A 27184-nucleotide genomic window follows, 5' to 3' on the forward strand; every position below is an offset into this window, starting at 1 on the left:
GTCAGTGGATATAAAAACTACACTCACACGCGCAAGAAAGCCTCCAGGCGTGCAGATGGTGTGCATCCACGCCAGCTGACGTCCTGGAACTGCCAGTGTGCGAGTGGCGCGCACCACTTTTAACTTGAGGGGCTCAGGAGTACGGGGATGAGTAGGCGTGCGGCCGAGCCCACCCCCCTCTGAGCAAGCATTGGAGGGGCAAGGGGGGCTTCCCTGCCAGCCTATTGGCCGAGTGTGGCTTTCACTCACAAACGGGAGGTGTGGTTACTCATATCATTTATAATTAAATCCAATATGGTACAACAGCTCGAACTCAATGAGGGCATTTAGAAATATTGTCAACCTTGTGAATGAATAAATTAAAAGACTTTAGACAATTATTACGATTTATAGTTCAGGTTGTACCTCGCTTCTCACCCGAAGATAGCTGGGATGGATTTCACTAACACATATCCAGCGTAAGCCCTTCACTCAAGAAGTAATAGTGTCACAAGACACACAACCTGCAATTAAGATCAACACGTACACACACAGTGGACTCACATCTGTCGTCGCTTTCCTTCCCGTGGACAAGACCAACAAAACCCGCAAAGTAACACAACAAAACAACAACAACGACGACGCGTCTTTAATGAACCTGCTCCCATCAGGACTCAGTAACTCATCGTGGGCAAATACAGCAGGACTATAAAGGGGAATTTAACATTTATCCAAAACTGTTGTTTTTAAATTGTGTGTAAACTTTTGGCTTGTACGGTAAGTCCAGTTTTGAGGTACACATCTGAGATAACTGATGTCTTATTACCATTACAAAAAATTAAAAGGACCATTTTCCTCAGTCACTAGCCATGATAAATGCTTAAATGTTTTCATTTTAAGGTTATTACACAGAAAAGATTCAATTTCAAAAGATCCAGATTCTGCATTGCTGGTGGAAATCTTGTGTATTATTATTATTTTTTTACGTATTTTTTTATTTTCAATTACTTTGATTAAGAATTCCATAAGGGGAAGTTCACTATTTTAACTTGGAAGAATTTTTTTGTTTTTTTTTTGCTCCCACGTTTACGAAGAAAAAAAAATACAGGTGGTCTCTTAAGATATGTCAAAATATTAGGAGCACCAATAAAATAAAACCAAGTGAGGATTATCTTCATCAAAGTCAGAAATGTACGGGGTGTAATTAGATGGGGGATGGATGTCAATACCTGCGTGTTATTGACTTTTTGCTTAATGATCTGGAACCCTCTGCTGGATATCACTGGCAACACATAAAAATATCACTTTCATAAGCACTGTATAATGCAGTAGAGGTTAAATAAAGTAAAACTACTCACCCTTTTTTGAAGGCATCCATCTCAAACGGAGGAAGTTTTTTTTTTTTTTTTTTGCAAAGCAATACTGCCACCTAACGGTGCTGTCTGTACTAACACGCAAGAAAAATTTCCACTGTTTGAATCAGTCATAAAGATGTGGGAGGGAGATTATATTTAAAGTATAGTTGGAGAATTTTACAGTGAAATTATTGCAGGAATTTGAGCGATGTGAAGAATTCTTTAGATGCACTGAACGATGAACAGCATGAAGGTGGATTGGGAAAGGATCGGTAATACGGTGTGGAAAATGTGCGAGGGAAAACTGACAATTTGGAGGGGAGTGGGGAAAACAAGCCCAAATGTTTTGAATTTTGTGGATATTGGATGAGAAAAGTTGGAGGAAGTTGGTACAGAATCTCTCTTGCTGAGGGTTTTATTGTGAAAATGAGGGAATTTTGCCTGAAAACACTCGTGTATCTTCTACATCCACCTGCCTCCATAAAACAAGATGTTAGTTCATTAATGCAAACAAAACAATATTCCGTAAATGTGTTTTTATTTTATTTCAACCTCAAATACTTTTCAACCCCCCACCCCCACCCCCCTCTCACCGACAAAATAACTTGGCACATAAAATGGCGGCCACCGCTTTACGTCCGAGCATTTATTCCATAACCTTGAGATGTGGATTTCGGCCTGTTTTACTGCCACTTCTCTGAAAGGCAATAGTGGCAGACGTGACTTGAGGTCCGTGTACGACGGGCATTTCAACTGTGTGAAAAGTACTTTTAGCTAGCTAGGAGAGGTGGAAGTGTGTCAACTACGTGCTACTAGTGTGGCAAAACTGTGCACTTGTTGACAAGTGTGTGCTACTATTACAACTACTGAATGTAAAAGTATAAAAATGATCGTACCACTTAGCACACACTTCTGCCTCACAAGTCACGCATAGTTGTCCAGCTAGTGTAAAGCAATGTAGCAAAGCTACGGAATAAAATTTCCAGCTTAAAGTTCTACTGACTGGTACACCCAAAGAGACACTAGTATTTGAAAAGTATTTCAAGAGTCATTCTACCAGAGTGAGCGCAAAAAGTGGATTCTCGTCCATGAACCTTAAGCTGGTGATAAAGGCTGTTGAATAAATGCTCAAATGTCTTTTTGGAAAAGTAGCCAGTACGTCAATTCACTGTACTACTTGAAAGACTGTCTTACTTGCACCCCCCCCCCCCCCCCCGTTACTGTTCGATATTTCTGCACTACATGACAACTCCATGGTACTAGCAAGGCAAGACTGTACTCATTGACATTTCTGGACTAATGGTGAAGTGCTAGATATTACCTTTTTACTCTATTAGTACTAGGAGGACAACTACATGTTACTAGTGAGGGAAAACTACGACTGGGCATGTTAGGGGTATTAGCTACTAGCTAGCCTAGAAGTGCTACTATTGCAGCACAGCAGTTTACAAGTCAGGTCCATATTGTGTACCAGTAGTCAAAAAGTGGTGGTACGAGTAATGGGGGAAAAACAGGATAAGTAAGACAGTCATTCCATTTTAGTCATGCTCACGGCTTTCGGGTGGCAGCTACCACAGGCTTGTGTCATAATATCGTAAGCGGCGCCTCCGTGTGGAAAAGCAGGCCGGTACAAGCACGCGGTCTAGAGTAAAAAAAAAAAAAAAAGAAAAACAATATTGTCTTCTGAGTGGCTTGCAAGTCAAATCAGTCTTTCCTCTGACTAGCTAGTCACTCTTAATCGGAGGCTGCAGCTTCCAGGCTCCCATCAGGTAGCGCAGACGGATGAAGACCAGGTCCCGGCCCATCTGGAGCCAACTCCAGAACGGAACCAGTTTGGAGCCTGAGGATGCGCAAACCAACAAATTAGTTTTATGGTTTGTTTTTTTTCTGGCCTTGCTGTACTGCGTGAAAGGTACCAATTAGGACAATGGAAGGTTGAAGTTGACGTCAATTTCCCATCTCAATAGCGGAATGTGTGACGCTTAACAATCGAGACTTGCTGGTCTTGTCCCCTTTGCATTTATCAGCATCAATGTGACATGTCCACGGGCCCATTTTTTTCTGTAAACCTCCAAACGTTTTGTTTTTTTAATTTTTTACACACTTTCATACAACTACCATCGAGACTTTTTGCATTTCACTTTCACGCGGCCCTCATTCCACCCAACTCATCTCCACGATTCAACCTCATCCCGGTTTCCGTGTCGGAAGGTTTTTGGAGCAGGAATGTGGCGAACGACGTTTACCTTCGATCTCGGTCCAGTTGACGGCCACCTCCGCGATGGGGATCTTCAAGCACTGCGCGATGAACAAAAGCTCCACATCGAAAGCCCTGCGAGGGAAAACGTCAAAACGACGGTTTTGGAAAACCAACACTTTTTTTGGCTCTGATTGGCTGCTGAAGTACAGTCATTATTATGAATGTTGATTATGGAATATGGGTATAGATTTTTGCAGAAACGACTGAAGTTGACATACATGATTTGCTTTTGCGGGCCACATAAAATGATGCGGCGGGCCACATCCGGTCCCCGCACCTCGAGTTTGACACTATGAATTCGTGGGACGGGGGCTCCTTCGAGCGCCAAGTACGGAATGACTGAATAAAATTCTCAAACCGTGCATCGGGAATTTTTAGTAATCCGATACAGTAAATTTGTTATAATACAGTACAGTTCAGTTGCATTGAACTTTTTTGTACATTATCATTTCATCTATGACAACATTTTTTTCAAATTTTACTTCAACCCAAGGCATTTCATCCTCATCATTTCTGCTCACCACCGTTCCACGTGCAGCGAGGAGAAGGTCCGCAGCGCCGCTTCACGCGTGAACACCTTGAAGCCGCACTGCGTGTCGCGGACGCCGCGCACGCACAGGAACCAGACCAGGAAGTGGAAGCCGCGCATGAGGATGTTGCGGAAGAAGGAGCGCTGAGGTGGGGACGCAACGACCGTCGTTTGAAGACAGGCGGCACCGTAATGGTCGGGTTAAGCGAGCGGATCCGGTCGGGTTACCTGAGCGAGCGCCTCCTGCTCCAGGTGAGCTCTGGAACCGCACGAGATGCCCAAGTTGCCCTGGAAACAGGAAACATTGATTCAAAAGAGACATATTGAGCAAAAGGAACTTCTCTATTTAAAAAAAAAAAAAAAAAAAAAAACTGTAGACAAATAGAGTAGGACAAAGATCTACACTTCCTTCAATCCTTCCTTAAGTCTTCCTTTCTCCCTCCCTGTCCTTTTTACCTTCCATAATTCCTCTTTCCTCATCCATCCATCCTTCCTTCTTCCTCACCCATTCTTACCATCCCTCTTTCATTTATTGTCCATCCCTCATTCCTTGCTCACCGACTATCATTCTTTCTTCCTTCAACATCCTTGCCTCCCTTCTTCCCTTCTGTCATCCCTCCCTTCCATCCGTCCATCCTCCATTCAGGAGATTCCAATCGTCCTCCCGAACTTTCTTCATTCCTACCTCACTTCATCGTATCTTCCTCACTCTTACCCCCCCCTCACTTCTACCCAGCAAACATTCCTTCCTCCATCCCTCCTTTATCTTCCTTTCAGAGAACTCCGTATTTCATTTGCCTTCCTTCTTTTTTTCCCCCCTTCCTTTCTCAGACCCTTCATTTCCTCTCTCTGGCAGTTTTCATTTTTCCTCCCTTCCACCCTCCCTACTTGCCTTGCATAACTCCATCGCTCCTTCCTTCCATTCTTCCTACCATCCATCCTCCCTTCTCTTCTTTCATACCTTCCAAACATCCTTCCTCCCATCCATCGTTCCTTGCTTTTAAGATTCAAATTTTTGTCTCGTCACTTTTTGGGCGTGAAAAATAACTGCTTGAACGCGTGGAAAATTCCGGCGCCACAGAGTATCCTTTGCCTCTTCACAACACCCTGGCTCTGGCCCGGTCGTCATGGTAACAAAAGCAGGAGTCCGCATTTGCATGAGACGCGACGGCCCTCCAAATACAACGCTATTTCAGGCAGAGTCTGACAAATGCATAAACTTCCCGCGTGTCCAGCCCGTCGTGACTTATTATTTTTTAATAATATAGAAATAAAAGCTTAATTCTTACCTTCTTGAGATTGAGAGCTTTAAGGCCCGCTTCCACCTTTTCAACGTCAGCAAACTTTGTGGCTCCGTCCGCGTCCGCCATGAGAATAAGGCGCCCCCTGGAGCTCAGCGTTCCCTTCAGGGTGACGCACGCAAATGTTAACACTGAGGCGAGCGTCCGCTGCTGGCGCCACGGTAACGTCTCTCACCATGCGCACAGCACCGCCTTTTCCCCGGTTCTTCACCAGAGTCAGAACCCGCACTTTTTCGGCGCTGTACTTCTTGGTGTATCGCAGCGCCACCTGGTGATTGCTCAAAAAGTGAATTCCACAGCATCACGTTTTATGACATTATTGTGTGAATTTTCAGCAAAATGTGAGAGAAAATCCCATCTGCCCTGAAAATGTTCAAATTCATTGATCAGAAACTGCACACAAAGTTGCCAATATTAACGTCCATCGTTAAACTTTTTTTTGTAATTGGCAGCATTGATGTGTTCAATTATATGAACATTTGAAAAGGAAGATATCAACAACTTATACAAAAAATGTAGGTTAGTTAAATGGTTTGGTTACGTTATCGATATAGTTAGACAAATGTTTGTCAACGGCATTTAACCATTCATTATACGACAGTGTATTAAATCATTCTCACCAAAATTTATCGAACATTGACTCAAAAAAGAACAAAAACACAAGTTTACATATCAAAAACAGTATTGGAGAGTTGCAAAAAAGTCCACAACATCAAAAATTCATGACATTATTCAAATGTTATTACATCATTACATGTGTGCATTCTCACCCAAATGTGAACTGACCTTCCTTTGATGAAGAACACCAACCCATCCTTTTTTTTTCCCTATGCCACTCATCCTCACGAGTGTCGCATGAGTGCTGGAGCCAATCCCAGCAGTCAAGGGGCAGGAGGTGGGGTACACTCCGAATTGGTTGCCAGCCAATCGCAGGGCACGTATATACGGACAACAGTCGCACTCACATTTACACCTAGGGGCAATTTAGAGTCCCCAATTAATGCATGTTTTGGGGAGGATACCGAAGTGCCTTCATAAAGTTGCATGAAAATCTTAAATATAAAATACTACTACTAACACTCTCTAAATTGCCCCGAAGTGTGACTGTGAGTGTGGATGTTTGTCTCCATGTGCCCTGCGATTAGCTGGCAACCAGTTCAGGGTGTTCCCCGCTGCCTGCCCCTTGACAGCACTCCCCCGCAACACTCGTGAGGATAAGTGGCAAAGATATTGGATGGATGTAATACTACTACTACTACTACTACTACTACTACTGATAATAATAACCTAACATGTGGTCAATAATCGAGGCACTTACCTCTGTGGTCTTGTCTTTGCTGCCATCGTCCACCACAATGACCTCGTAGGTGAAAGCCGCATTTCCTCTCTGTTAAGTATGAAAACTGTTAAATGCCGCCCCCCCGCTGACACTTTTAAGAACAGCATGCAGCAACATGAAAGGATTTGTTTTTTTTTTTTATAGTATGCTAAATAAATGTACAAACCTCCCTGTTCTCCAAATATGCCATGGCTTCATTCAGCATCACAGGAACTGAAACAACAGAGCATTGTTGTCATCTATGAGCACACGTTTTACTTTTACACGTTTGACAGATAGAGTGCTGAGCTGCCTTGACTTACGAGTGCCAATAACGACTTTTTAGAGTTGGGAGCAGTTGCGGGGTCATTTATTCATTTATTAACAGTTGTATGGCATAACAGTCGTCTGTAAAATATGTACGTTTTTTTTTTTTTTTAAATAACGAGTGCAAAAAGTGAAAGTAACCCAACGTTGTAGGCTTGTTTTTGTCAATTGTAAAAATGCCTCATTGAAGAAGAAAGCCCATCCAGATGAGGAAAATGCTTGAAGATTAACTTCTGATTCTTTACAGGCCTTTTGTCAACTCAATCTAGTAGTGATTGTGTCAATATAATGCCTCTTAAAAACTTAGGAGTTTTTATTAATGTATTTACAAGGACAAAAACAAAAACAAAGGCTCGCACTCCTAAAAACTTTGGAGCCCAGGGGATAGCTCTCTCTCTCTCTCTCTCTCTCTCTCACACACACACACACACACACACACACACACACACACACACACCACACACACACACACACACACACACACACACACACACACACACACACACACACACACGCACGCATATATCCATCCATCCATTTTCTGAGCCGCTTATCCTCACAAGGGCCGCAGAACCCCAAAACATGCACTAAGTGGACGCTCTAAATCAGTGATTTCCAACCTTTATAACGCCAAGGCAGATATTTTACAATTGAAAAATCTCACAGCACACCAACAAAAGTAAATGTCACCAAAAATGGATCGATTAATTAATTAATGTATGTACTTCCTGTCATCTAATAGTAGAGGATTTTTTTGTTCTGTCTGTCATTGTGCTTCACTGGCATAAATGGATGAATACAGACAATATTTCTTGGAATATTTTTTTTTTTTTTAGCAATTACACAAAATTGGATAACTTCCCACAACACACCTGAAGAGCACTCAGAGCGCACTAATGTACCCCGGCACACTGTTTGGGAATCAGTGTTCTAAATTGCCCCGAGGTGTGATTGTGAGTGCAACTGTTTTCTGTCTCCATGTGCCCTGCGATTGGCCGGCGACCAGTTCAGGGTGTACCCTGCCCGGCCTCCTGCCCGATGACAGCTGGGATTGGCTCCAGCACTCCTGCGACCCTTATGTGGATAAGCGGCTCAGAAAACGGATGGGGGAAAACAAGGGGTGGAGGCCGTTGGGGTTGTCACTCACGCCGCAGCTCCTCGTTGTAGGCCGGGACCACCACCGAGAGTTCTATGGAGGGGGGATCGTGGAGACTGGGAAACGGCTCTGTGTTCCCAGCTGTAGTGAGGAAGCATTTCTCCTTGTTGGCCCGCGTCAGGTTCACCTCACTGGCCGTGACGTACGCCACCGTGACGAACTGAGGAAACCGAGATAGTTGTCAGATTCATACAGTTTGCACACGGGATGCTAACTCATTTTTAGCGTGGGCCACACACATTGTAGTGATGGGTTCCTTCCGAGGGGGTTATGACTGCGAACGCACATGTGAAAGTTATTACATTTTTGCAAGAACTTCATGGAGAAGTAGGTTTGAAGTTAGAAGCCAGTAAAATAACATTTGTTCAACTATAATTCAGTTTATTCTAAAATGCGGTCTGGTCGCCAACAATGCTTCCAAAACCTCAACGTTACCTGCAGGCAATTTCCAATTTTAGGATTCCCGCAAGAAATATGAAGTCATCGCTCAAGACTTTCTGACGCAGGCAGTGCTGGATATGGCCCTTGGGGCCTTGAGTTTGACACCTTGCCCACCAGCTCTCAAACTGAGAATGCTGATTGTGCGTGTTCAAGGTCACGGCTTGTTGGACTACCGCAGAGAACTATACGTATATAAAGTTATATGAGCATTGTTCTTTGATGGAATTTCCGGTGGGAGGAACTATCATGTAAATAGAGGACCGAGGACGTAGAACCTAGTAACTGGAAAGTGTCTTTCGACACCCCTACCTGTACTCAGGTTGTTGTCAATAAAAATAAAAAAAAAAAAAAAAAAAAAAGAACCAATGTTGACCTTAGTGTTACAATTTCAAAACTACCAAAATAACACGTTATAATAATACCTAGTTGAATAGGGTACGCTGAATATTTGGATGATGTAAAATTGTGTTGGTAACATTTTTGAAGATGAAAAGTAACTATTTCAATCTCCCAAAATAATATGTAATAACAAAAATACTAAGTTGAATAGGCTACATTGAATATTTTGACTATAAAAAAAATATTTGGTCAGAACACTAGAATTTTTGATGACAACAAACTTTGAATATTTAGATTGTAAAAAAACTGTTAGTATGAGGTGGCACAATACTTCCAAATCCATTTATTCACTGCTTCGGAAAACCTGAATTTCGCCTTGCCGACATTGACGCGAAAATGTGTTTACTTACCACAATTACTGCTACAATCGCCAACATCAGCAAAGCTTCAAGTATTTCACAGATCCAATCCATTTTGCGGACAAGCGCACTGGGTGGATTCGCCGTTAGCTCTCACGGCAGCCTAGCCGCGGAGCTAGTTGACGTTCTTGTAATTGTATTTCTCTGGGTTTCGAGGACATTGACCACCGAAAGGTCCGTAAACTCCACAAGCTCGGACTAAAAGAAGAGCATATTTGCGCAATTGTGTAAGTAGTTCATTAATCTCCTCTCGCTTCCAATCACAGGTGAACACAGTGACAAAACGGAAGTCATCGTTTCGGCTTGACACGTCATTGCTTGTGACAAACCCGACATGCACAGTGAAGCCTACAGTGACCCCTGTAGCCCAGGAGGGGTGTATGACAAGCTCATCATAGCTGCCTTCATGTAAAAACTGACTACATATATTTTAACATGTATAATAATAATAATGTGATTGTAGGATTTATTATGCTAAACTCGGTGGATTATTTGCAATTAAAACAACTAGCACGAATGGCGAAATGACCCGTTTCCTCTTCCCAGATGTAAAATAAAAGCAATGGGTCTTTTTTGTCATTAACTGTCTAGATTTAAACGGCCAGTTGAACTATTACCTACATTATTTACCACACTAAAGTCATTGTGTTTATCTTTAACTGCATTACTTGTAAGAAGGCAAAATGATGAGCGAGCGCAACAAATTGCCTTTCGTATCCCTCTCCCGACTTCCGTAGTTCAACTCTGAACCCACGTGGTCAACCAAAACATCATGGCGGCTGGATTTAAGTAAGACCGCTCATAAATTCACAATTTCTTTCGCCTTTTTCTATCTCATTTACGCGTATTGACGTCTTAAATCACCCATCCAATGAAGCTTTTGTATACCTGTTACTGCACGTATACAATTCAACTTGGTGAATTCGAGTGCTTATTTGTAGTTTGGAAGTCAATGAAAATATAAAATTCGATGCTAGCGTGAGTCTTGCAGTTTTATTTGTATTTAATTTTGGATTTGTTTTGGTTGTGTTCAGGACGGCTGAACCTTTAGAATACCACCGAAGCTTTCTGGTGGGTGACATTAAAGTGGTTGATGTAGATACTGCAATGATTATGATCAATCACATTACCCTTACACAGTTTTACTTTTATTATTATTACTTGCAGAAAGAAAACTGTCGACCGGATGGACGCGAACTGTCAGAATTCCGAACCACGACCATCAACATTGGTGAGTTGCAGGGAGGGAATATCCCCTATTTCCCCATAGCCACACTTTTCCAGCCATTTCAACACCAAAATTCCCTTTGAACCAGCCTTTTGCACATAAATATTGAGTTAAAATGTATTTTTTAATGAATGTTCTGTCCTCAGGGTCGATTAGCACAGCAGAAGGCTCGGCGCTGGTGAAGTTAGGGAACACCACCGTCATCTGCGGGGTCAAAGCGGTAAATGAGCTTCAAGATAGAAGAAAAAGCACCAGATTCTGATGTGAATGAATCAATATCACCCAGTAAGTTGTTGTTGTGACCCACGTTATTATTTTTTGTTGTTGTTGTTGTTCTTGTTCAGGAGCTGGCCAACCCGCCAGTCGAGGCACCAGAAAAAGGTTTCATTGGTGAGTTGTAGATTAGAGACTAGAAGTCATGTATGAATTTATTTATACAATTTTTTTTTTTGATGCATGAACACATTTCCAGTGCCCAATGTGGACCTGCCACCGCTGTGCTCCTCACAGTTCCGACCTGGGCCACCTGGGGAGCAGGCCCAGGCTGCCAGTCAGTTCATGGCTGACGTCATCGAAAGGTGTGTTCAAGTTTAAAAAAAAAAACAAAAAAAGAGAGAGATCTATTTTAACACCCATTTCTCTTACATCTGGACATTTTATTTTTTGTCACTGCAGCTCAGAAGTGTTGCAGATGGAGGATTTGTGCATCGAAAGAGGCAAGGTCAGACATAGCGGGGGTAAAGGTCACGAATCGCTTGATAAGGAAGCAATTATAAAATTTGGTTGCTAAAATAGACAAGCAAATTCATCAGTTACTTCTTTTTAGCATGTTTTTGTCCTTGTAAATTCCCTTTTGTTCATTTAAACATACGAAGTCCGTCAAATGTTAATCATATTTGTTGTTGTCAGCGTAAAAGGACCAAAAAATGTCAGGCTTTTGGTTACAGAGATTTTTAGATTAATCGGTTTGTTGTCATGTTGTTTCGATAGCTGTGCTGGTCATTATACTGCGACCTGATGTGTCTGGACTACGACGGCAACGTGTTGGACGCGTGTGTCTCGGCCCTGCTTGCCGCCCTGAAGAACAGTGCGTACCTCTAAATCCGTTCATTCCGTCACCGTCGGCTCTTCGTTGACATCTTCGCCCCAAACAGCTGCACTCCCAGAGGTCTCCTTCAGCGCCGAGACCGGTACGCCGGAGGTGGACCTGGAAAAGCGACGCGGGTTGAAGATTCTTAAGCATCCCGTCGCGGCCTCTTTCTGTGTCTTTGACAAGTGAGTCCGACCTTTTCTTTCCGTTGAAATGTTGCCATCAGTCCTCAAGCGCGTCCACTTTGTGTCGCAGCTCCATCTTCATGGCGGACCCCACGGCCGAGGAGGAGCAACTGGCCACCGCTCGCCTCACTGTGGTGACGGACGAGGAAGGGCATCTGTGCTCTGTGCACAAACCAGGTCGGGATGGGAGCTTGGGACAACCTCGGAATCTCGGCACATACCAGCTCCTGGTGGACATTTTTAACTGAAAAACATCAGCTAATTGGAAAAGGGAATATCAGACAAAACAAACATTTGAGGAAATATCGAGAAATAGTTTGTTAGTTTTGGTCTAATTTTAAAAGCTTTTTCCCTAATACCAGAATTTCTTGCAGTGATATCACAAAAATGTTCCCCAAAAGACACCTAAAAACTCGTTCTCTGCAATCCATCATCCATTTTTCAAAATTTTTGGTGCCTTGAATCTGGTCAAGTTGCTGGAAGATTTTAAGTGTGTTGGGTTCATTATTATTGTAGGTAAGAGCGACCTGCTTCTTTGAGAAGGACGGGACTGTCTGCAAATGTCATTTTACGACCGATTTTTCATTTTTCTGTAGGCGGGACGTCTTTGTCCGCGGAGAAGCTCCAGGAGTTGATCAGCAAAGCGACGATCCGGCAGAAAGAAATCCATAAACTCATCGGCAAAGTCATTAAAAGCATCACATAAAACAGAACACCTTTTTTTTATATATATCTAAAAGCTGTATTTTCACTGTCAATATATAATCTTTTTTTTTAATAACAATAAAACAGGTGGCAAAGACCGCTTAAAAAAAGTGAAGTGTCCAGAACGGTGTCAACAGGTCACAGCTCCAAATCCAGCGCCGGCGTACAAAAGTTGCTTGAGAGGTAGACGCCCCCCCCAGGATCAGATTATTTTGCGGGAAGATGTGCGGTGAGGAATCCTCTCAAGACCCCCCCCCCCCAAGCCACGGAGGAAAAGCCTTTTGGGAAGTGTGGGGGGGGGGTGTTCAGCTACAAGGAATTTCTTTTTGATTCTAACTAATAGCCAGACCACACTTCCTCTTTGTCTTCAGTTGTATGGCCGGGTTCTCGACCCTCGTCCTGCGTGCTTGTCTCGTCCTTCCCTCGCAGGTGCGGCGCTACAGGTTCATGCAACGATCCATATTTAATGTTTCCTCGTTGGAGATATGCAATGGTTGACTTTACCCACCCGGTTTACAATTACCGCCTCGTCTTTGTCTCTCTAACCCCCCCCCCCCCCTAGAAACTGTTCGGTTCGACTCTTGAATCTCAATAAACTTCAATTATAAAACTAAGAAACCACAGAGGAAGCTTAAAAACTCCGCCGTGACACAGTAAAACTGTTCAGGCATAAAAGGGATGCAGATTCTCCACTCTGCGTGCTCTAACAGCCGAACCGGAACAAAAAAAAAAAAGCACAGTGTGGATCATTCGGGTCTCGGCGTGGCATGGGGCAAAGTTTCTGCAGCCTGGCGAGGTTTGGGGAGCGGCTGTGGCGTGCTCCTTTTCCTCCTATTTCTTGCTTGGTTGACGGTATGCTGCTGGCCCCCCGCCGCTCCCCCCACTTGGGGTGCCGCCGCCATAGCCATTTGCTGCTGCTGTATTTGGTGCTGCAAGAATTGCAACTGGATGAGGGAACAAAAAAAAAAAAAAAAAGAGAGAGACGCACATCAGACAGCCGGGATGTGAGCATTGTTGTCGTGGTGATGGCAGCGGGATGATGTCACAAGCATGTGGAAAGCTGTTTGAGCATTTAGTCCGGGAGAAGTCCCAAGTCCACATCAGAAGGTTAGGAGGAAGACATCAAAAAGATATCACAATCATTTTAAATAAAAAAGTTTTTTTCAAGTTGAATATTACAAGATCCATCCATCCATTTTATTTTGCTGCTCATCCTCACAAGGGTCGCAGGGAGTGCTGGAGCCTATCCCAGCAGTCAACGGGCAGGAGGTGGTGTACACCATGAACCGGTCGCCAGCCAATCGCAGGGCACAGAGAGAAACAGTCGCAGTCACAATCACACCTTGGGGCAATTTAGAGTGTCCGATTAATGTTGGATGTTTTTGGTGATGGAGGAAACCGGAGTGCTCACCCGGAGAAAACCCACGCAGGCACGTGGAGAACATGCAAACTCCACACAGACAGGGCCGGGATTGAACCCGGGACCTCAGAACTGTGAGGCCAACGCTTTACGAGCTGATACACTGCGCCGCCCTATAGGTTGAATGAAACTATTAATTTCTTACTTTAAAAGTGTTTTATTCCACCCTATCCTTTATTACAATAAAAGAAAACATGGCCCACATAAAAAAATGTTGAAAGATAATTTCACAAATATAAAAAAATAAGGTACTTTAAATATTATTTTAAGTCTAAGTTATTACACAAATTATTTTTTTTAAGAACTAAATCATTGCACATCACTGAACATCACAAATGTAATAGTACCCTCAGTCCCCCCCCCAGTGGAAAAAAGTATGGACATCCCTGAATTAGTCCATGGACGGATATCAAGGACCTGGAATAAATGTTTAAACAGCTTTCCAAAAAAGCGAGCATGTTAGTAAAGCTCCAGCAAAGCAAGAAATGACGGGCGCGAAACTCCGGGTGGGGAACTTTGGGATATTTGGCAGAATGTGACGACAAATTTGCGATCCGGCAACTTTCAGCGAAACGGAACAAGGCAAAACTTGGTCTGTTGAAAGAAAGTAACGCCGATCTACTCCTTAACAGTTGTAGTGACTTTGCCCCTTTTTCAATGTGATCACAAATATATTGGGGAAGAGGGGTGGGCATCCATGATACACATTGATGCGATATATGAGTAAACAAACAAAAGAAATGTTAAAACTCTTGCTTTGTTCAAACAAACGGCACCATCTCCATTCTCAACTGGGTCCCGAACCCTCCTTGTCAGTGCAATAATCAATAAATTGGATTGACTAGTAAATCGAAAATTTGTGGTCTTCCCACTTGATGGTGTTATCATTTCGCAATTTGTCACGTGATACTCTGTACGAGAAACATTGCGCCTCCCTTGAGTCACCAGCTTACGGTGGCGGAGGTGTTTGTGTGTCCCCGTGATCCGAAGAGCTACGTTGTCTGGGGATTTATGCCCCCTCTGGCAACCGGGTCCGGGGTGAGGGACCAGACAAAGCAAAGACAAAAGTCCTTGTCTTTCGTTTGCAGTGAGGGTTGGACTCCGCAAAGTCACTGAACAGAATTTCCAAGACCAGTTGAGGCATCAAAGGGTCCAGTTTGGCGAACTTCAAGATTGTGTCTCTGTTTTTACCAGATGATGTGGTTGTTGGCTTCATCAAGCAAGCGATCATTAACTCTCACTGGAGTGTTTTGCTGCAGTGCGAAACGGGTTGGAAGAAAAATCAGCAGCTCCCGATCCGAGGCCGTGGTCCTCGGCTGGAAAAGGACGGCGTGCCAATCTAGTTCACAAGTGAGGGCGGAAAGGACCGGGAGAGCGACAGGCGGATCGGCACACCGCCTGCGGTCATGCGGACCCTGTAGCCGTCAGACTTCGGGACCCCCCCCCACTCCCCTGAAGATGACAATCATCCAAGGTCACCGTGACAACCACAACACGCATGCAGCCAACCAGACGGCGCTTTTGTACCATGCTTGGCGTGGTAGCGGCCAATCACAATGCTTGACATACAACACAGATGGAGTGATTTCTACAAAAAAATTGGCAGTAAAATGGCTCATCGCACGGGCCAATTCAATTTTATCCAATTGTATATCATTTGTCATTTCTTATTTGTCCCTTGTGCACATGTATGTGTATGTCCATGTCACAGTTACTTGGATCTGAGGCTGGTGCTGCTGCTGAAGCCTTGGAGAAGGCAGGGGGGGCCCAGACCCGTCCAGCCCACAGCCCAACTGGGACAGCACTAAAGGTGGGGAGGGGGGTAGAGGGATGGGGGAGGAGGATATGTGTGTGTGTGTGTGTATGTGTGTGTGAAGGGGGGGGGGAGATCCCCAGAGAGGGAAATATTCCATGAGGAGATGCAATGGAAAAGAAGGAAAGAAAAGAGGAGGATGAGGAGGGGTCGGGGAAAGGGGGGAGGGGTCGATAAAACAAAGTAACGTAGCAGAGAAGAAAGGGAAGTTGAGTACAACTACCATGTTTTGGCTACAAAGTCAACTACAACATGTTAGCAAACTAGTGGTACTTGAGGCGGCGGTTACATGGAGGAGGAAAATTTTGTTTGCGGTAGAATTATTTGGGTGTGTGTTTTGGGGGTGGGGTGGGGTGGGGGGGTGGGGGGCTCATCGTACCTGCCGCCTGCGGAGACATGAAGCCACCCACACCCAAGTTGATGACCGCCGTTTGCTGGTTGCCTAAACTCGGCTCGACGCTCTGATCACCCTGCAAGACCACAAACGTTTGATGTTTATCTTAATTTTACAGGCGATCGAGGGGGAGATGCAAACAAATCCAGAGTACGGGGGTACAATTTTTAAAGGGTGGGGTCTCAAAACTAAGGCACCGCACTGCCAGTTTTGTGGCTGTGAGAAAATATTCCACAGGTAAGTCAGAAAGATTTACTTTGACACGGTTAAAGTTGGTTTGTAAAGGGTTTTTTTAAATTTCTGTTGAGCTTAATTCACTTGAACAAAGTTTTGTTCAAAGTTGTTGTTGTTGACTGTTCACTCTCTGCTTCAACTTTATAGGCCGACGTTTTTTTTTACGAAAAAACCATGTCAATATTTTCCCAAACTTCATCAGTGGATAAGCGAGAAAACACAATTTCTGTGAAATTTTTCACGAATTTCATTATCCAGAACTCGGCAAATTGAATTTGATTTTCAAATGTGAGGAAACAAGTTGAAATTTTCTGTCTGAAATCGGACATCACAGAGACAAACTTTGAGGAAAAACCCCGCCATAATCCAACCTGTAAACCATGTCCTCCACACGTTTTGGGAGTACCAAGATGGCAGCCAACTGGCTTCAACCAATCGACACGTTACTAAATATGTATGCGCTATACAGTCTTTTTTTTTTAGGTCAGTGGTGCAGCACCTCTGCGTAGCTTGAGCATAGCCTGCCGCGCAACACGTCAAAAAAAATGCTGTGCGGCGAGAGGTCCACTTGTTCAAGCAGACGTGCTTGCACGGTCGCCACTGATGTTATTTTCTTCCTTGTTACGGGGGAAAAAAAGGTTCCCGAAAATGACCAAAATGTGCTGAGGAAACGTCACACTGTGTCGTCCTATCCAAGACCAGCCGTAGCGACAAGTCTGACTAGAAGAACCGCAGTCCATTTTCAAAACTGAGTGCATGGATTGCGTATAAAGCCAACTACCGCACAGGAGACCCGCAGTGACGCCAGCGCAGTCACCGCACGTGCAATTATAAAGAAGCCTTAACATCGCATCATCCGGAGTCTAACATAAGATAACCAAAGTTAAGGCACAGCAACCCAGTAAGACGCTATGAGCACGTGTGTAGAGGAAAAAAAGTGATTTTTACAGGAGACTGAGGGCAGTTGCAGCCAAGTGGAGACGAAAGAGCACAGCACAGAAGACGAGCGACTCACCGTGTCCCCCTGCTGCTGAGGGCTGGAAGTGGCCGACTGGCTCTGCGGGGAGAACTGGGATAGCTGCTGCTGCTGCACGGGGTTGAAGATGAGCGGCCCGGTCGGGATCTAAGCGTGTAAATAAACACATGCGTGTGTTAACGTGAAGGAGAGGACGCCGGAAGACGAAATGTGGCTAACTTTTTTTTTTTTTTTACTTGGAGCAAATTGAGCGGTCGCAGGCCAGCACTGCTATTCAGGCCAAAGTGACTCCCTGGAAGGAAAAAAAAAAAAATAAAAATTTAAAAAAAAAAGAACCTCCACCAAGGTATTTGCATCTTAAATGGTTTGTGCAAAACTTACTGTGAACATGTTTTATACATGGTTATCTTATTAATTGATTTATTGCAAATATTAAAATACATTAATGTTTCCATTCAAATTATATTAAACAATAGGATCTGTAAATATAAATAAAATGAATAAAAAAATAAATATAAAAAAATGTGAATTGTTTCATTAACATAACCCTGACTCATTTTACATATTTCTATTCAACTTTAGGCGGCACAGTGGTGCCACTGGTTTGAGTATTGGCCTCACAATTCTGAGGATCGGGGTTAAAATCGCGGCCCCATCTGTGTTGAGTTTGCATGTTCTCCCCTCCCTGCGCGGGATTTCTCTGGGTGGGCACTCCGGTCTCCTCCCACATCCCAAAAACATGTAACATTAATTGGACACACTAAATTGCCCCGAGGTGTGATTGTGAGTGCAAATGTTCGTCTCTTTGTGCTCTGCGATTGGTTAGGAATGAGTTCAGGGTCTACCCCGCCTCCAGCCTGTTGACAGCTGGGATAGGCTCCAGCACTCCCGTGGCCCTCGTGAGGATAAGCAGCTCGGAAAATGGAAGGATTACATTACATTTTCACTTTTGTATCTTATCGAATAATTAGTTAACTCAAATGCATGCATTTTAAAATTTTTATGAGCAAAAACGAAATAAAAAATTATAAAAATGTTATTTATGCAAACATTTTATTTTTATTTCAAATAATTCTATTTCATCAGAATTAAATTTGTTATAAATAATACAAAAAATGATGATTTTAAGGTTAGAATAAACTACATACAAATTTGAAGGGTCATTTACAAATCGGAAATAACATTTAAAAACGTGAATTTAGTATTATTATATACGAGTTAAAAGTTATAATTATTTTTTAATTGTGCTGTCATTCCTTATCCACAATAAATTGCCACTCTGGGAGTTTGTTTATTATTCTACTGACCGGTCTGCACAGCAGGCTGCATTGAGGGTATGAGACCTCCAGATGGCAGGATTCCACTCAGGTTCAGTCCGGGACCGAGCATGGTGTTGGAGCCGCTCATCAGCGTCTGTGGGTTGCTGCAAAAAACATCACAAAAATGTCATCATATGCTCTCCCAATTCAGATTGTGTTTATTTATCTTTTAAGGTAGATAAAGGGGCACCTGCAGCCAAGTGGAGACTGCGGCGCATAATACAAAAGCTTCAGGAGCTTAGTTTCACCAATTGGCACTTACCAGACAGAGCTGACCACATTGATGAAGTTGAGGCCAGCCGGGTTGGGCATGACCGGTGAGGAAGTAGTGCCTGTGCTGATGGATGTACCCACGGTGGGCAGCGGTATGGTCATGACGGGCACCGTCTGGTTGAGGGCCAGCTGCTGCTGGGCGAATGGCGTCAGCAGTGCGGGCTGCGCCGGGGCCTCCGGGGGAGTGGGCGTCCCTGACAACGGCCCCAATGAGTCGGCGGGGTGCGGCGTCGAACACGGTGTGTTGGAGGGGGTGGAGGGCTTCGGGGTACCCGATCCTTGGGGGGTGGGGGGTGACACAGGCAATTTTAAAATGCTGAATGTTTATGATTTCAGTCGGTCGAGGAATGTTACATTTGATTTGAATCAATTACATTTCTCCATCCACTTAAATGCCTCAGGATTTTTTCCCTTACTAATTTGGGAATTTTCTAATGGAAAAAGTGAACTTCTTCAAAACGTAGGAATATTTGCAATGTTGAATTTGTGGATTTTGAATTTGAAAAAAAATGGAGAATTCTTTAAACCGAAAGACTTGATTACTGGACAAGCCGCTACTTTTTTTCCAGGTACTGTGAACTCTGCAGTATATTTAACACACATCCATACATTTTGTGAGCCGCTTATCCTCACGACAGTGTTTTCCTTTTTTTGTCGCTAGTGGCTACAAGTTGAAAAGTACAACAAAATCGGTCTGAACGAAATGGTTAAAACATGTCCGTTCCCAATGATGCACTTGGGTTTGGGCATGTGCAGATGCCTCCAATGTATATGAGAAAACTTTACATTCAGTGGAGGTAGAAGAAGAATCTACGTCAATTATGCGTTGAAGAAGAATCTACCGCAATTGCGTGTAAAAGAAGAAGACCGTACCTTAATTGCGCGCAGAAGACGACAAAGCTACCTCGAGCATGTGTAGAAAATGACGGCACTAGTTTTTGGTGGCCTCAAAGCAGGACGCAAAACGCCACGCACAAATGCAAAATATATATTTTAAATTTAATTGATTTTAAATCTTTCACAAAAATTGGCTGCATGGGAAGGTCTACCTTTTCTGGGTACTGCCGGGGGATTTTAAACACGTGGGGCAGCGTGAAAGAATCTATTATCGCCAATAGATTAAAAGGCTGGACTGCTACATGAGGAGAAGAGCAAAACCTCAGCGGTAATTCGAGATGAAAATGATAGTGAACGCGATAGAGAGACTGAAATGAGGTTCTTCAATTCCGATACCGAAGACGACGACTTCTGCGCTCTCAGTGGACGGGAGATAAATAAAAACAAGAACTTTTCTGTGATGCTTGAGCTGTATTACTACCATGTTACAGTCACTGTTTGGAAAGAAGGTATGTAAATAAACATTTAAAAAGTCTTTCTGTGTGAATATCGAATTTCAAGACGTACCAGTACGTACGGTATATATTCGCGCCGTATGGTCAAGCGCGGCTCATCTATGCTACACAAAGCAGGTGCGGCTTATTATCCGGTGCGCACTGTCGTCCGGAAAATGTATTTAAAATGTTCATACAGTTTCATCTATAACCAGTGAAGAGCGTACATCATTGAAAGTTGCACTCACTCTGCGTGGAGCTCATGGGCGAAAGCGAGGCAGGGGACAGCAGGCCCACTTGTCCCAGCTCCATAGAGTGTTTCCTGTTCAGAGGCTGCTGACCTTTGGCGGGGGGCGGCGGCGGCGGCGTAGGACACTTGAGGAGACCACTTGCGGTTTGGGAGCTATATGGATTACCTAAAAGGAGACGGAACAGGACACTTTCACGAGGTCCAGGAACCTTTGATCTGCAGAACCTGAACTGACAATCTTTTTACTGCCAGGCACTACAGGAAGCCCACCCAGATCCAAATAAATTAGGAAGGACTTTGGACAAATCCAATTTTGGGCTCAGGTCCACAACTGGAATGTTTGGAACCTTTTAGATCCAGGAACTACTAGTACTAAAAATTAAAAAAGTTCCAGGAACTTTTAGGTAAATAAACACTGGTCCCGTATTCCCAGTTAACCAAAGACGTCAGGCTATACCTGAGGAGCTGCTGCCTGATCCTGGCGGCATTTTGATGGGCTGCGGCCGGTGCTTCACACCTTTGCCCAACATGGACGTCTGGACCAGCGAAGAAAAGCCGTTACTCTGCCAGTAAGAGAGAACGGGAACACACAAACACGTTTAAATCTCACACCACACACACAGCGAGCAGCAATGACGATAATGATGATGATAAAGCCCACCTCATCCTTGCCGGGGGAGTGGGGCGCCGGTGCCAGGCTGCCTGAGTTGTGGGACATCTTGACCTGACACTTGGCATCTCGCTCGTAAACGCATTTGTACTGTGCAAGGAACCTGACACACACAACAAAAACACAGTCAATGCTCGGTTATTTGCGATTCACCGTTTGTCAAATTTTGTTGTAAAACAACTTGAATAACTACTGGCTGAGAACCAACTATCCGGACCAATTGGCGTATTTCTGGGCTCTTTCCGTAACACCACGAGAGAAGTATATTTATTTTTAAGGGTTTGAAATTGACTCGTGGTTTGTGGTTCCTTCACACAGGCAGGTCTAAAAAATGTCGACATTATCTACAAATGTTTATTTATGTTGATTCTTGGTCCCTAACTCCCCAAATAATCAAGGGTTTACTGGACCATGAGACCAGTCCTCTTCATAAAAAGTCCTTTTAAACATGTTGACTAACCGTTCGGCGTCCATCTTTGAGCCAATGAGGAACCTGAAGAAAAAAAGAGAGCTTGGTAATCAAGAGTTTTGCTCAGAGTTTCTTAGCGCAGGTGAACCTGGAGGTCTTACGGCGGATGCGTGAGCTTCAGGTCTGTGCCGTCCTGCTCGGCCTTGCTGTCTTTGGTGCAGTAGATCTTGCCGTACACCAGAGGGTCACCCAGTGACTGGAAGATGGACACCTTCGTCCTCTCGGCCGGACCGGCCACCTCGCACTCGAAGGTGTAATCGTCCACGACCTCCTGTGCGGGGAAAAGCGGGGTTTGAAAAACTGAGATGATGTACAATATCCCATTGCGACAGTTTATGATGCATGATTTTGGAATGTGGGAGGAAGCCCAAGAAAAAGCCATAAGAAAAGCCACATTAGCATGGGAAGAAAAACGAAACTCGAACTCAGACCCCAACGATTTGTGAGGCACAAGTGATAACCACTCGGCTATTTCCCCTGTTCATCATCCGAAATTGCCGGCGTTTCGAAAGTTAAATTGCCAAATGCCCTTACCTGAGCGGGCCAGATCACAGTGGTGGGCTGAGAATCTTCCAACTGTAGCGATTTCTCCACCACGGCATATTTCTCCACCTGCAAGCAAACACAGCTACATCACCTTAGCTTCTTTCCTGGGGAAATCGCGTGCAAGATTTCGCACTTACATCGATTTCTTTGGGCGCACTTAGCTGGCAGCTGTTCTGTCGCCACATGTCCACGCACTTTGGGATAACCGCCAAAAAACATAGAAATATTTATGAATTGACATTGATCCAATTCCATAGCCTATAAAATTACTGTCTTTTACATCACATTACGTCCTCCTCGTTCCAGAAACTACAAATAACCTAGACCTAAAAAATCTGCTGGAATGACTTGTAAATGCTAGCGAGACTGCTTACATTTCCAATCTTGGAGATTTTCAGGTCAATGATGGGCGTGGCTTTCCTCTCCTTCCTCTTCTGTAGGTAGTCGTAGAGGCGCAGCTGGCATGGCGTAGGAAGCTGCGACAGCTCCTGCTGGCGGTTCAGCGAAGCCCGAGAGTGCCTCTTGAAGCACCTTTAGCACATAAAGCAACAAAACAACGAGTTAGCGTTTCTTAACAGGATCCTGTCATAGATAAGTGGCCGGTGTCGAGGTACCGTTTCATAGCGCGGGTGTTCATTTTTTGCTTGTTGTAGAGCAGCCGGTTGGCGGCGCAAGTGACGGAGATGGAAGGATCCAGGCACAAAGGCTCAGCCGTGGCCAAGATCAGCTGGCTCTCCAGCTGCAACTTGTCATCCTGAGGGCAGAGACAAATAGGTTGCCTTGGAAACCGTGTTTGTGTGTATGGGTTTAGTGTATTACTGGTTTTAGTCAGACTTTCTGAAATTGATCAATTATTAAAACTGACATTCTAGTATAAAAACTGTCAAAATGAAAAATATCACACATTATCCGGACACATGCAGTTATCATTCAAGCAGCAAGGCAACGTAACAGAAAACAGTTGTAATATTGCTTCATGTCTTGAATGGGAAAATGTAGCACCATCTAAACTGAGTAGACCAAATTAAAACATTAACAAAAGGATTGCAATAGTTTATGTTAAGGCACTCACATATTATACAATCGTGACAATGCTATCATTTAAGTTGGGAGGCACCTTGACAGAAAACATTTAAAGTGCATGGAATTATAATACATGCTTTGAATGACGGAAAAAAAAAGAAGTAGCACTCTTGTAGACAATAATAAAACTCACACTTGACGTGTACATTTTGTAAAAAAAAGAGGACATTTTTAAATCAATATGATACTTTCTCTGACAAAAACAAAGATGATCATTAATCCATTCGTGGGCAGCGTCCCATTTTTGGGACATCATGATTTTCACGCATTATATCCTTCAGTATATCAAAATATTTAAGTGTTTTAATCTGAAGCCATAATTTGGTATCAGGAGAGGATAACTCATCGGTCAAAGTTGGCACAGAGTTATTTCCCTTTCCTTCCTGACCCAACATGGCTGCCTCAGGTTAACATGGAGCGTTTTCCAAGAGAAGAAAGGGAGAAAGGTCAGTATGCAACTAAGTTTGTGTTCAAAATGCTAATCCATCAGTGTTATTAATGCGTAAGTGTCGTTCTAGAATAAGAATTAATGAATAAACATATCTTTATCAGAACTGATAACATAGCCGTCCCAGTTTTGGGACGCTGCCCATAAGAGGGTACATCTTTTTTGCGTTGAACGAAAAAGAAGTGTTATTTCCTTGATTGTGGCCTGCTAGGAGACTTTTATCTCAATAAGGCAGAAAATTGCCACCCTATCCATGAATGGGTTAAAATGTTTGAAAAAGAGCAAGTGGAAAAAAAATGGAATTAAAAAAGTATGACCACCCTGACTTTAGTATGCCCTAAACAAAATTTCTGCGTTCATGTGCGTGAGAGAGAAGCCACATTCAAAAAAGAAAAAGATGATTTCTGCTAATTATTTGAGACCGCTTACCTGCGTCCACTTGTGGTGGTCACTGGTCATAGCGTGGACGTCACAAACGAGAGTCTGCATGGTGGGCCTGAGCAGCACGTGTCTGCTCTGGTACGAGGGCATCTTGGTGTTGGCGCACTGCCTGTAGTCTCGCACCTCCACCAAGACGCAGCCGCAGTGGAAGATGTTCACCTGTGACTTTTCTAACAGGTCAACCAGAACGGGCGGCAGCTCCTCAGCATCCAAATACTCCAGCAGCTCTCCTTCTTCGTAAGGCAGTCGGATCGTTTCAGAATCTGCGTGACGGCGAAATAAAAAATAAAAAAAAAATACAACAAAACAAAGATTGAGGACATTGCACCCAGTCAGCTTGAACCATCTGGGCTGCGTGTTCTCCTCACCGGAACCATTCTTGCCCCTGAGCATGAGCGAGTAGCCGTCGTTGCCGGCGTACAAGTTGACCACCAGACACGACACAGACTCCTGGGAGAGCAACTTGTCCAGCAGCTTCACGTTCCTCCTGAAATTCTACACACGCAAGAAAGAGACGCATACGTGTAACCATGACGACCGACTGGAAGACCACCAATAGGCTGACGTGACCCACCTTCAACTCTGGCTCTTTCTCACATTCTTCGATGTAGAGCTCATAAAGCTTCTGATACAAACTCTTTCTGCCACCAGATGAAAGACGCCTCCTGGCAGGACGCTGGCGAGCACTTTCCACAATGTACTGAAGAACACAGTTGTGGGAAAACAATTACGCTGACTTGAAATGGAAAGAATTCACATTAAAGCATGATTTATTACGGGTGGTCAAATACATTTGTTGAGGGAGCTATTGTGTGTGAGGATGAAAATCTCTTAATATAACCTAATATTGTCTACCCAATGTTGTGTCTGGTGAATGCATCAGTATATGGAAAACTGAAAGTATCTCCGTATGGAAAGCATGGAAAATAGCCTCAATATTAGGTGTATGTAATGTTATGTCCAGTTATCACACGTGACACCAAATGTTTTTAAGATGGAATTTTTATTTGCTATCTTATTTTCTCAACTTAGATTTATTAGATATTGCAAGAGTCTGTATTAAAGCACATCATTACACAATCTTCATGAAATGTGGTATTATTAATTTGATAATCTGAATAACACCTTAATTTTAAAAAATGGAATTTTAGGTTCACCTTATTTTGTGTTTAATTACTGTGGATATGAGAATGTTTGCATGACAGCAATTGCATAAGGCTCTCTTTACAATAGGTGTTTTAATAAACTCGACACATTTGTGAATGTAATAGCCCTAATAAAAGGTGTACCTAAAGTCTCCTTTTAAGAAATAATAATCACAATTCCTGAAATAGAAATGGTCAGCATTAGAGCACGTTAGGGGAGAAAAGCAGGAAAATCACAACTCACCTCAGCTCGATCTAATGCATATTCCAAAACTTGTTGCTGTGGGTTTGGGGGGGGGGGTGGACACACATAGATCAATGAACAGGTGAAGATGTAACCCTAGTGGCACTTTTTATATAATATTTCTTACACAAGGTAATGGGTATGGATTATGATCATTGTCACCATCATCAGTTCCTGAACTTAACTTACCATTGTGGTGAGCCGCCAGCTACAAGGTGACAGTAGAGGATGCTGCCGCCCTGGCTGCCTCCCACCGTCGCCCTCCTAAAGCGAAGATTCACGCCCTGTGTGGGCACAATATTTAAGAAAACATTCACAGTAAAGCCAACTGTCTGGGGGGGCAGCTGAGTCAGTGTGATTCATACCCAACGGGTGAAAAAAAAATGACTCACGAGCAAGCTACGGTCAGCAAACTTGTCTGTGTTGCGCCCGAATATGATTTGAATGCGCCTTATTGATCAAACCAACTGTAGGATACTTCCGACCCCGGCTATTTGAAAATATGGGAAACGCATGGCCGTGGAGCTCATCTCTTGACGCTAACGTTAGCATGCTAGCCCGTCGCTTGGAGGGAGAAGGAGCTGAAGGGGGCTTTTTTTGGTTTTGTTTTAAGTTTGCAACGACAGAAAACGGAGGCCCCGGGACGAAACGCTCGGTGAGGAGGGTGTACTCGCCTTGAGGGTTGCATAGTGGCCAACCGCGGCTCCAATGCAGCACGACGAAACCAAAGGCAAACATCAGGGTCTTCATTGAAAATAAGTAGAAGCGGTTGCCATCTTGTTCCAGTGTAACAACAACAGCCCAACATCCGGTTTGGGGCGGAGGTGGGCGGGGTTAACTGGCGTGACGTACACGAGAAGAAGCGGCTTCAATAAAAAGAAAAAAAATAGAGGTTAAAAATTACAAACAAAAAAACATACATAGTTATTCTACGTATTCAAGTTTCACTCTCATCTTGTTTTTTTTTTAAATATTTTTGTACCTCCCTTCCAACTTTCCAAACGACATTTCAGTAGAAGACGATAAAAGTCCTTTCATCTTATCATTTTGTTTCTGCTCACTCATCTGTCATTCTTATATATATTACATATCGGCTGTATTTGTGTACCTTGCTTAAAGGTAGGGGTTGCTGTAAATTATTCAAATAATGGCCGGACGGATAGTTTGATGGCACACAGCCTGGGGAGGAATAAAATCCCTTTTAACACACCCTACAAGTCACAGAATAATCGCTCAGGCCCATCTTTCAAAGACTGAAGGGCAAAAATGCTCAAAATTGTGCTGATCATCGTAGTTTTTTTCCTCGGTGGCAAGTGAGTGTTCAATCCCAGTGTCCGTCCCATTAGTGTGCACCAGGGGGAGCAGCAGGCCTGGAGTTCCACTTCAAGGCCCGCTATCAAAATCAGTGCTGGAACAAGAATGTACAGTAAATGAAAAAAATTCATTGGATCTGCTTTATGACTTCACGCAGCAATCTGGAGGTGTAAAGGCAGCTT

At 43.7% G+C, this 27184-nt stretch overlaps 3 protein-coding genes across 6 annotated transcripts; 1 reads left to right on the plus strand and 2 right to left on the minus strand.

The window, feature by feature from the left end:
- Positions 1 to 2533: 2533 nt before the first annotated feature.
- On the minus strand, positions 2534 to 12076 carry alg5 (ALG5 dolichyl-phosphate beta-glucosyltransferase). Of its 2 annotated transcripts, XM_061802916.1 has the most exons (13): positions 11939 to 12076; positions 11748 to 11859; positions 9416 to 9622; positions 8217 to 8385; positions 6930 to 6976; positions 6743 to 6811; positions 5600 to 5692; positions 5413 to 5526; positions 4352 to 4411; positions 4116 to 4267; positions 3581 to 3666; positions 3067 to 3174; positions 2534 to 2976 (listed from the first exon to the last, which is right to left on the minus strand). In XM_061802916.1, the coding sequence occupies exons 3-13, from the start codon at positions 9476 to 9478 to the stop codon at positions 2903 to 2905; spliced, it is 1035 nt and encodes a 344-aa protein (XP_061658900.1). In that variant the 5' UTR covers positions 9479 to 9622; positions 11748 to 11859; positions 11939 to 12076; the 3' UTR covers positions 2534 to 2902. The 2 variants fall into 2 exon arrangements, with proteins under 2 accessions (XP_061658900.1, XP_061658901.1); XM_061802917.1 differs by lacking the exons at positions 11748 to 11859; positions 11939 to 12076 and adding an exon at positions 3251 to 3403 and having other exon boundaries at positions 2534 to 3174; positions 9416 to 9788.
- exosc8 (exosome component 8) lies at positions 10089 to 12742 on the plus strand. The gene is made up of 11 exons (XM_061802918.1): positions 10089 to 10213; positions 10459 to 10495; positions 10592 to 10655; positions 10799 to 10872; positions 10997 to 11042; positions 11125 to 11230; positions 11328 to 11373; positions 11643 to 11739; positions 11807 to 11927; positions 11998 to 12104; positions 12524 to 12742. Exons 1-11 carry the CDS (start codon positions 10197 to 10199, stop codon positions 12631 to 12633), a joined length of 825 nt encoding a protein of 274 aa, XP_061658902.1. The 5' UTR covers positions 10089 to 10196; the 3' UTR covers positions 12634 to 12742.
- Positions 12743 to 12892: 150 nt separating this feature from the next.
- supt20 (SPT20 homolog, SAGA complex component) lies at positions 12893 to 26536 on the minus strand. Of its 3 annotated transcripts, XM_061802910.1 has the most exons (22): positions 26363 to 26536; positions 25878 to 25972; positions 25689 to 25724; positions 24874 to 24999; positions 24668 to 24794; positions 24288 to 24562; positions 22942 to 23081; positions 22702 to 22858; positions 22465 to 22521; positions 22316 to 22393; positions 21883 to 22052; positions 21773 to 21805; positions 21304 to 21415; positions 21100 to 21205; positions 20641 to 20808; positions 19051 to 19339; positions 18777 to 18892; positions 17706 to 17761; positions 17509 to 17616; positions 16245 to 16335; positions 15768 to 15856; positions 12893 to 13576 (listed from the first exon to the last, which is right to left on the minus strand). In XM_061802910.1, exons 2-22 carry the CDS (start codon positions 25878 to 25880, stop codon positions 13379 to 13381), a joined length of 2535 nt encoding a protein of 844 aa, XP_061658894.1. In that variant the 5' UTR covers positions 25881 to 25972; positions 26363 to 26536; the 3' UTR covers positions 12893 to 13378. The 3 variants fall into 3 exon arrangements, with proteins under 3 accessions (XP_061658894.1, XP_061658895.1, XP_061658896.1); XM_061802911.1 differs by lacking the exon at positions 15768 to 15856 and having other exon boundaries at positions 26363 to 26534; XM_061802912.1 differs by lacking the exons at positions 15768 to 15856; positions 16245 to 16335.
- Positions 26537 to 27184: the final 648 nt, after the last annotated feature.

This window comes from Syngnathoides biaculeatus, chromosome 18, assembly GCF_019802595.1.
Source record: "Syngnathoides biaculeatus isolate LvHL_M chromosome 18, ASM1980259v1, whole genome shotgun sequence".
In the NCBI taxonomy this organism is placed as follows: Eukaryota; Metazoa; Chordata; class Actinopteri; order Syngnathiformes; family Syngnathidae; genus Syngnathoides; species Syngnathoides biaculeatus.

What these genes read in the sequence shown, in the direction of transcription:
- alg5 (XM_061802916.1), bottom strand. Translation starts at nt 9,478, where the DNA reads ATGGATTGGATCTGTGAAATACTTGAAGCTTTGCTGATGTTGGCGATT. An exon ending in AAGCTCTCAATCTCAAGAAG is followed by an intron (nt 4,412 to 5,412) that starts GTAAGAATTAAG and finishes TCCTGTTTCCAG; the next exon opens with GGCAACTTGGGCATCTCGTG. An exon ending in TCGCTGCACGTGGAACGGTG is followed by an intron (nt 3,667 to 4,115) that starts GTGAGCAGAAAT and finishes TTTCCCTCGCAG; the next exon opens with GGCTTTCGATGTGGAGCTTT.
- exosc8 (XM_061802918.1), top strand. An exon ending in AACCACGACCATCAACATTG is followed by an intron (nt 10,656 to 10,798) that starts GTGAGTTGCAGG and finishes TTCTGTCCTCAG; the next exon opens with GGTCGATTAGCACAGCAGAA. An exon ending in TCTTTCTGTGTCTTTGACAA is followed by an intron (nt 11,928 to 11,997) that starts GTGAGTCCGACC and finishes TTTGTGTCGCAG; the next exon opens with CTCCATCTTCATGGCGGACC.
- supt20 (XM_061802910.1), bottom strand. An exon ending in AGAAAGAGCCAGAGTTGAAG is followed by an intron (nt 24,795 to 24,873) that starts GTGGGTCACGTC and finishes TTGCGTGTGTAG; the next exon opens with AATTTCAGGAGGAACGTGAA. An exon ending in ACCACCACAAGTGGACGCAG is followed by an intron (nt 23,082 to 24,287) that starts GTAAGCGGTCTC and finishes CTCTGCCCTCAG; the next exon opens with GATGACAAGTTGCAGCTGGA.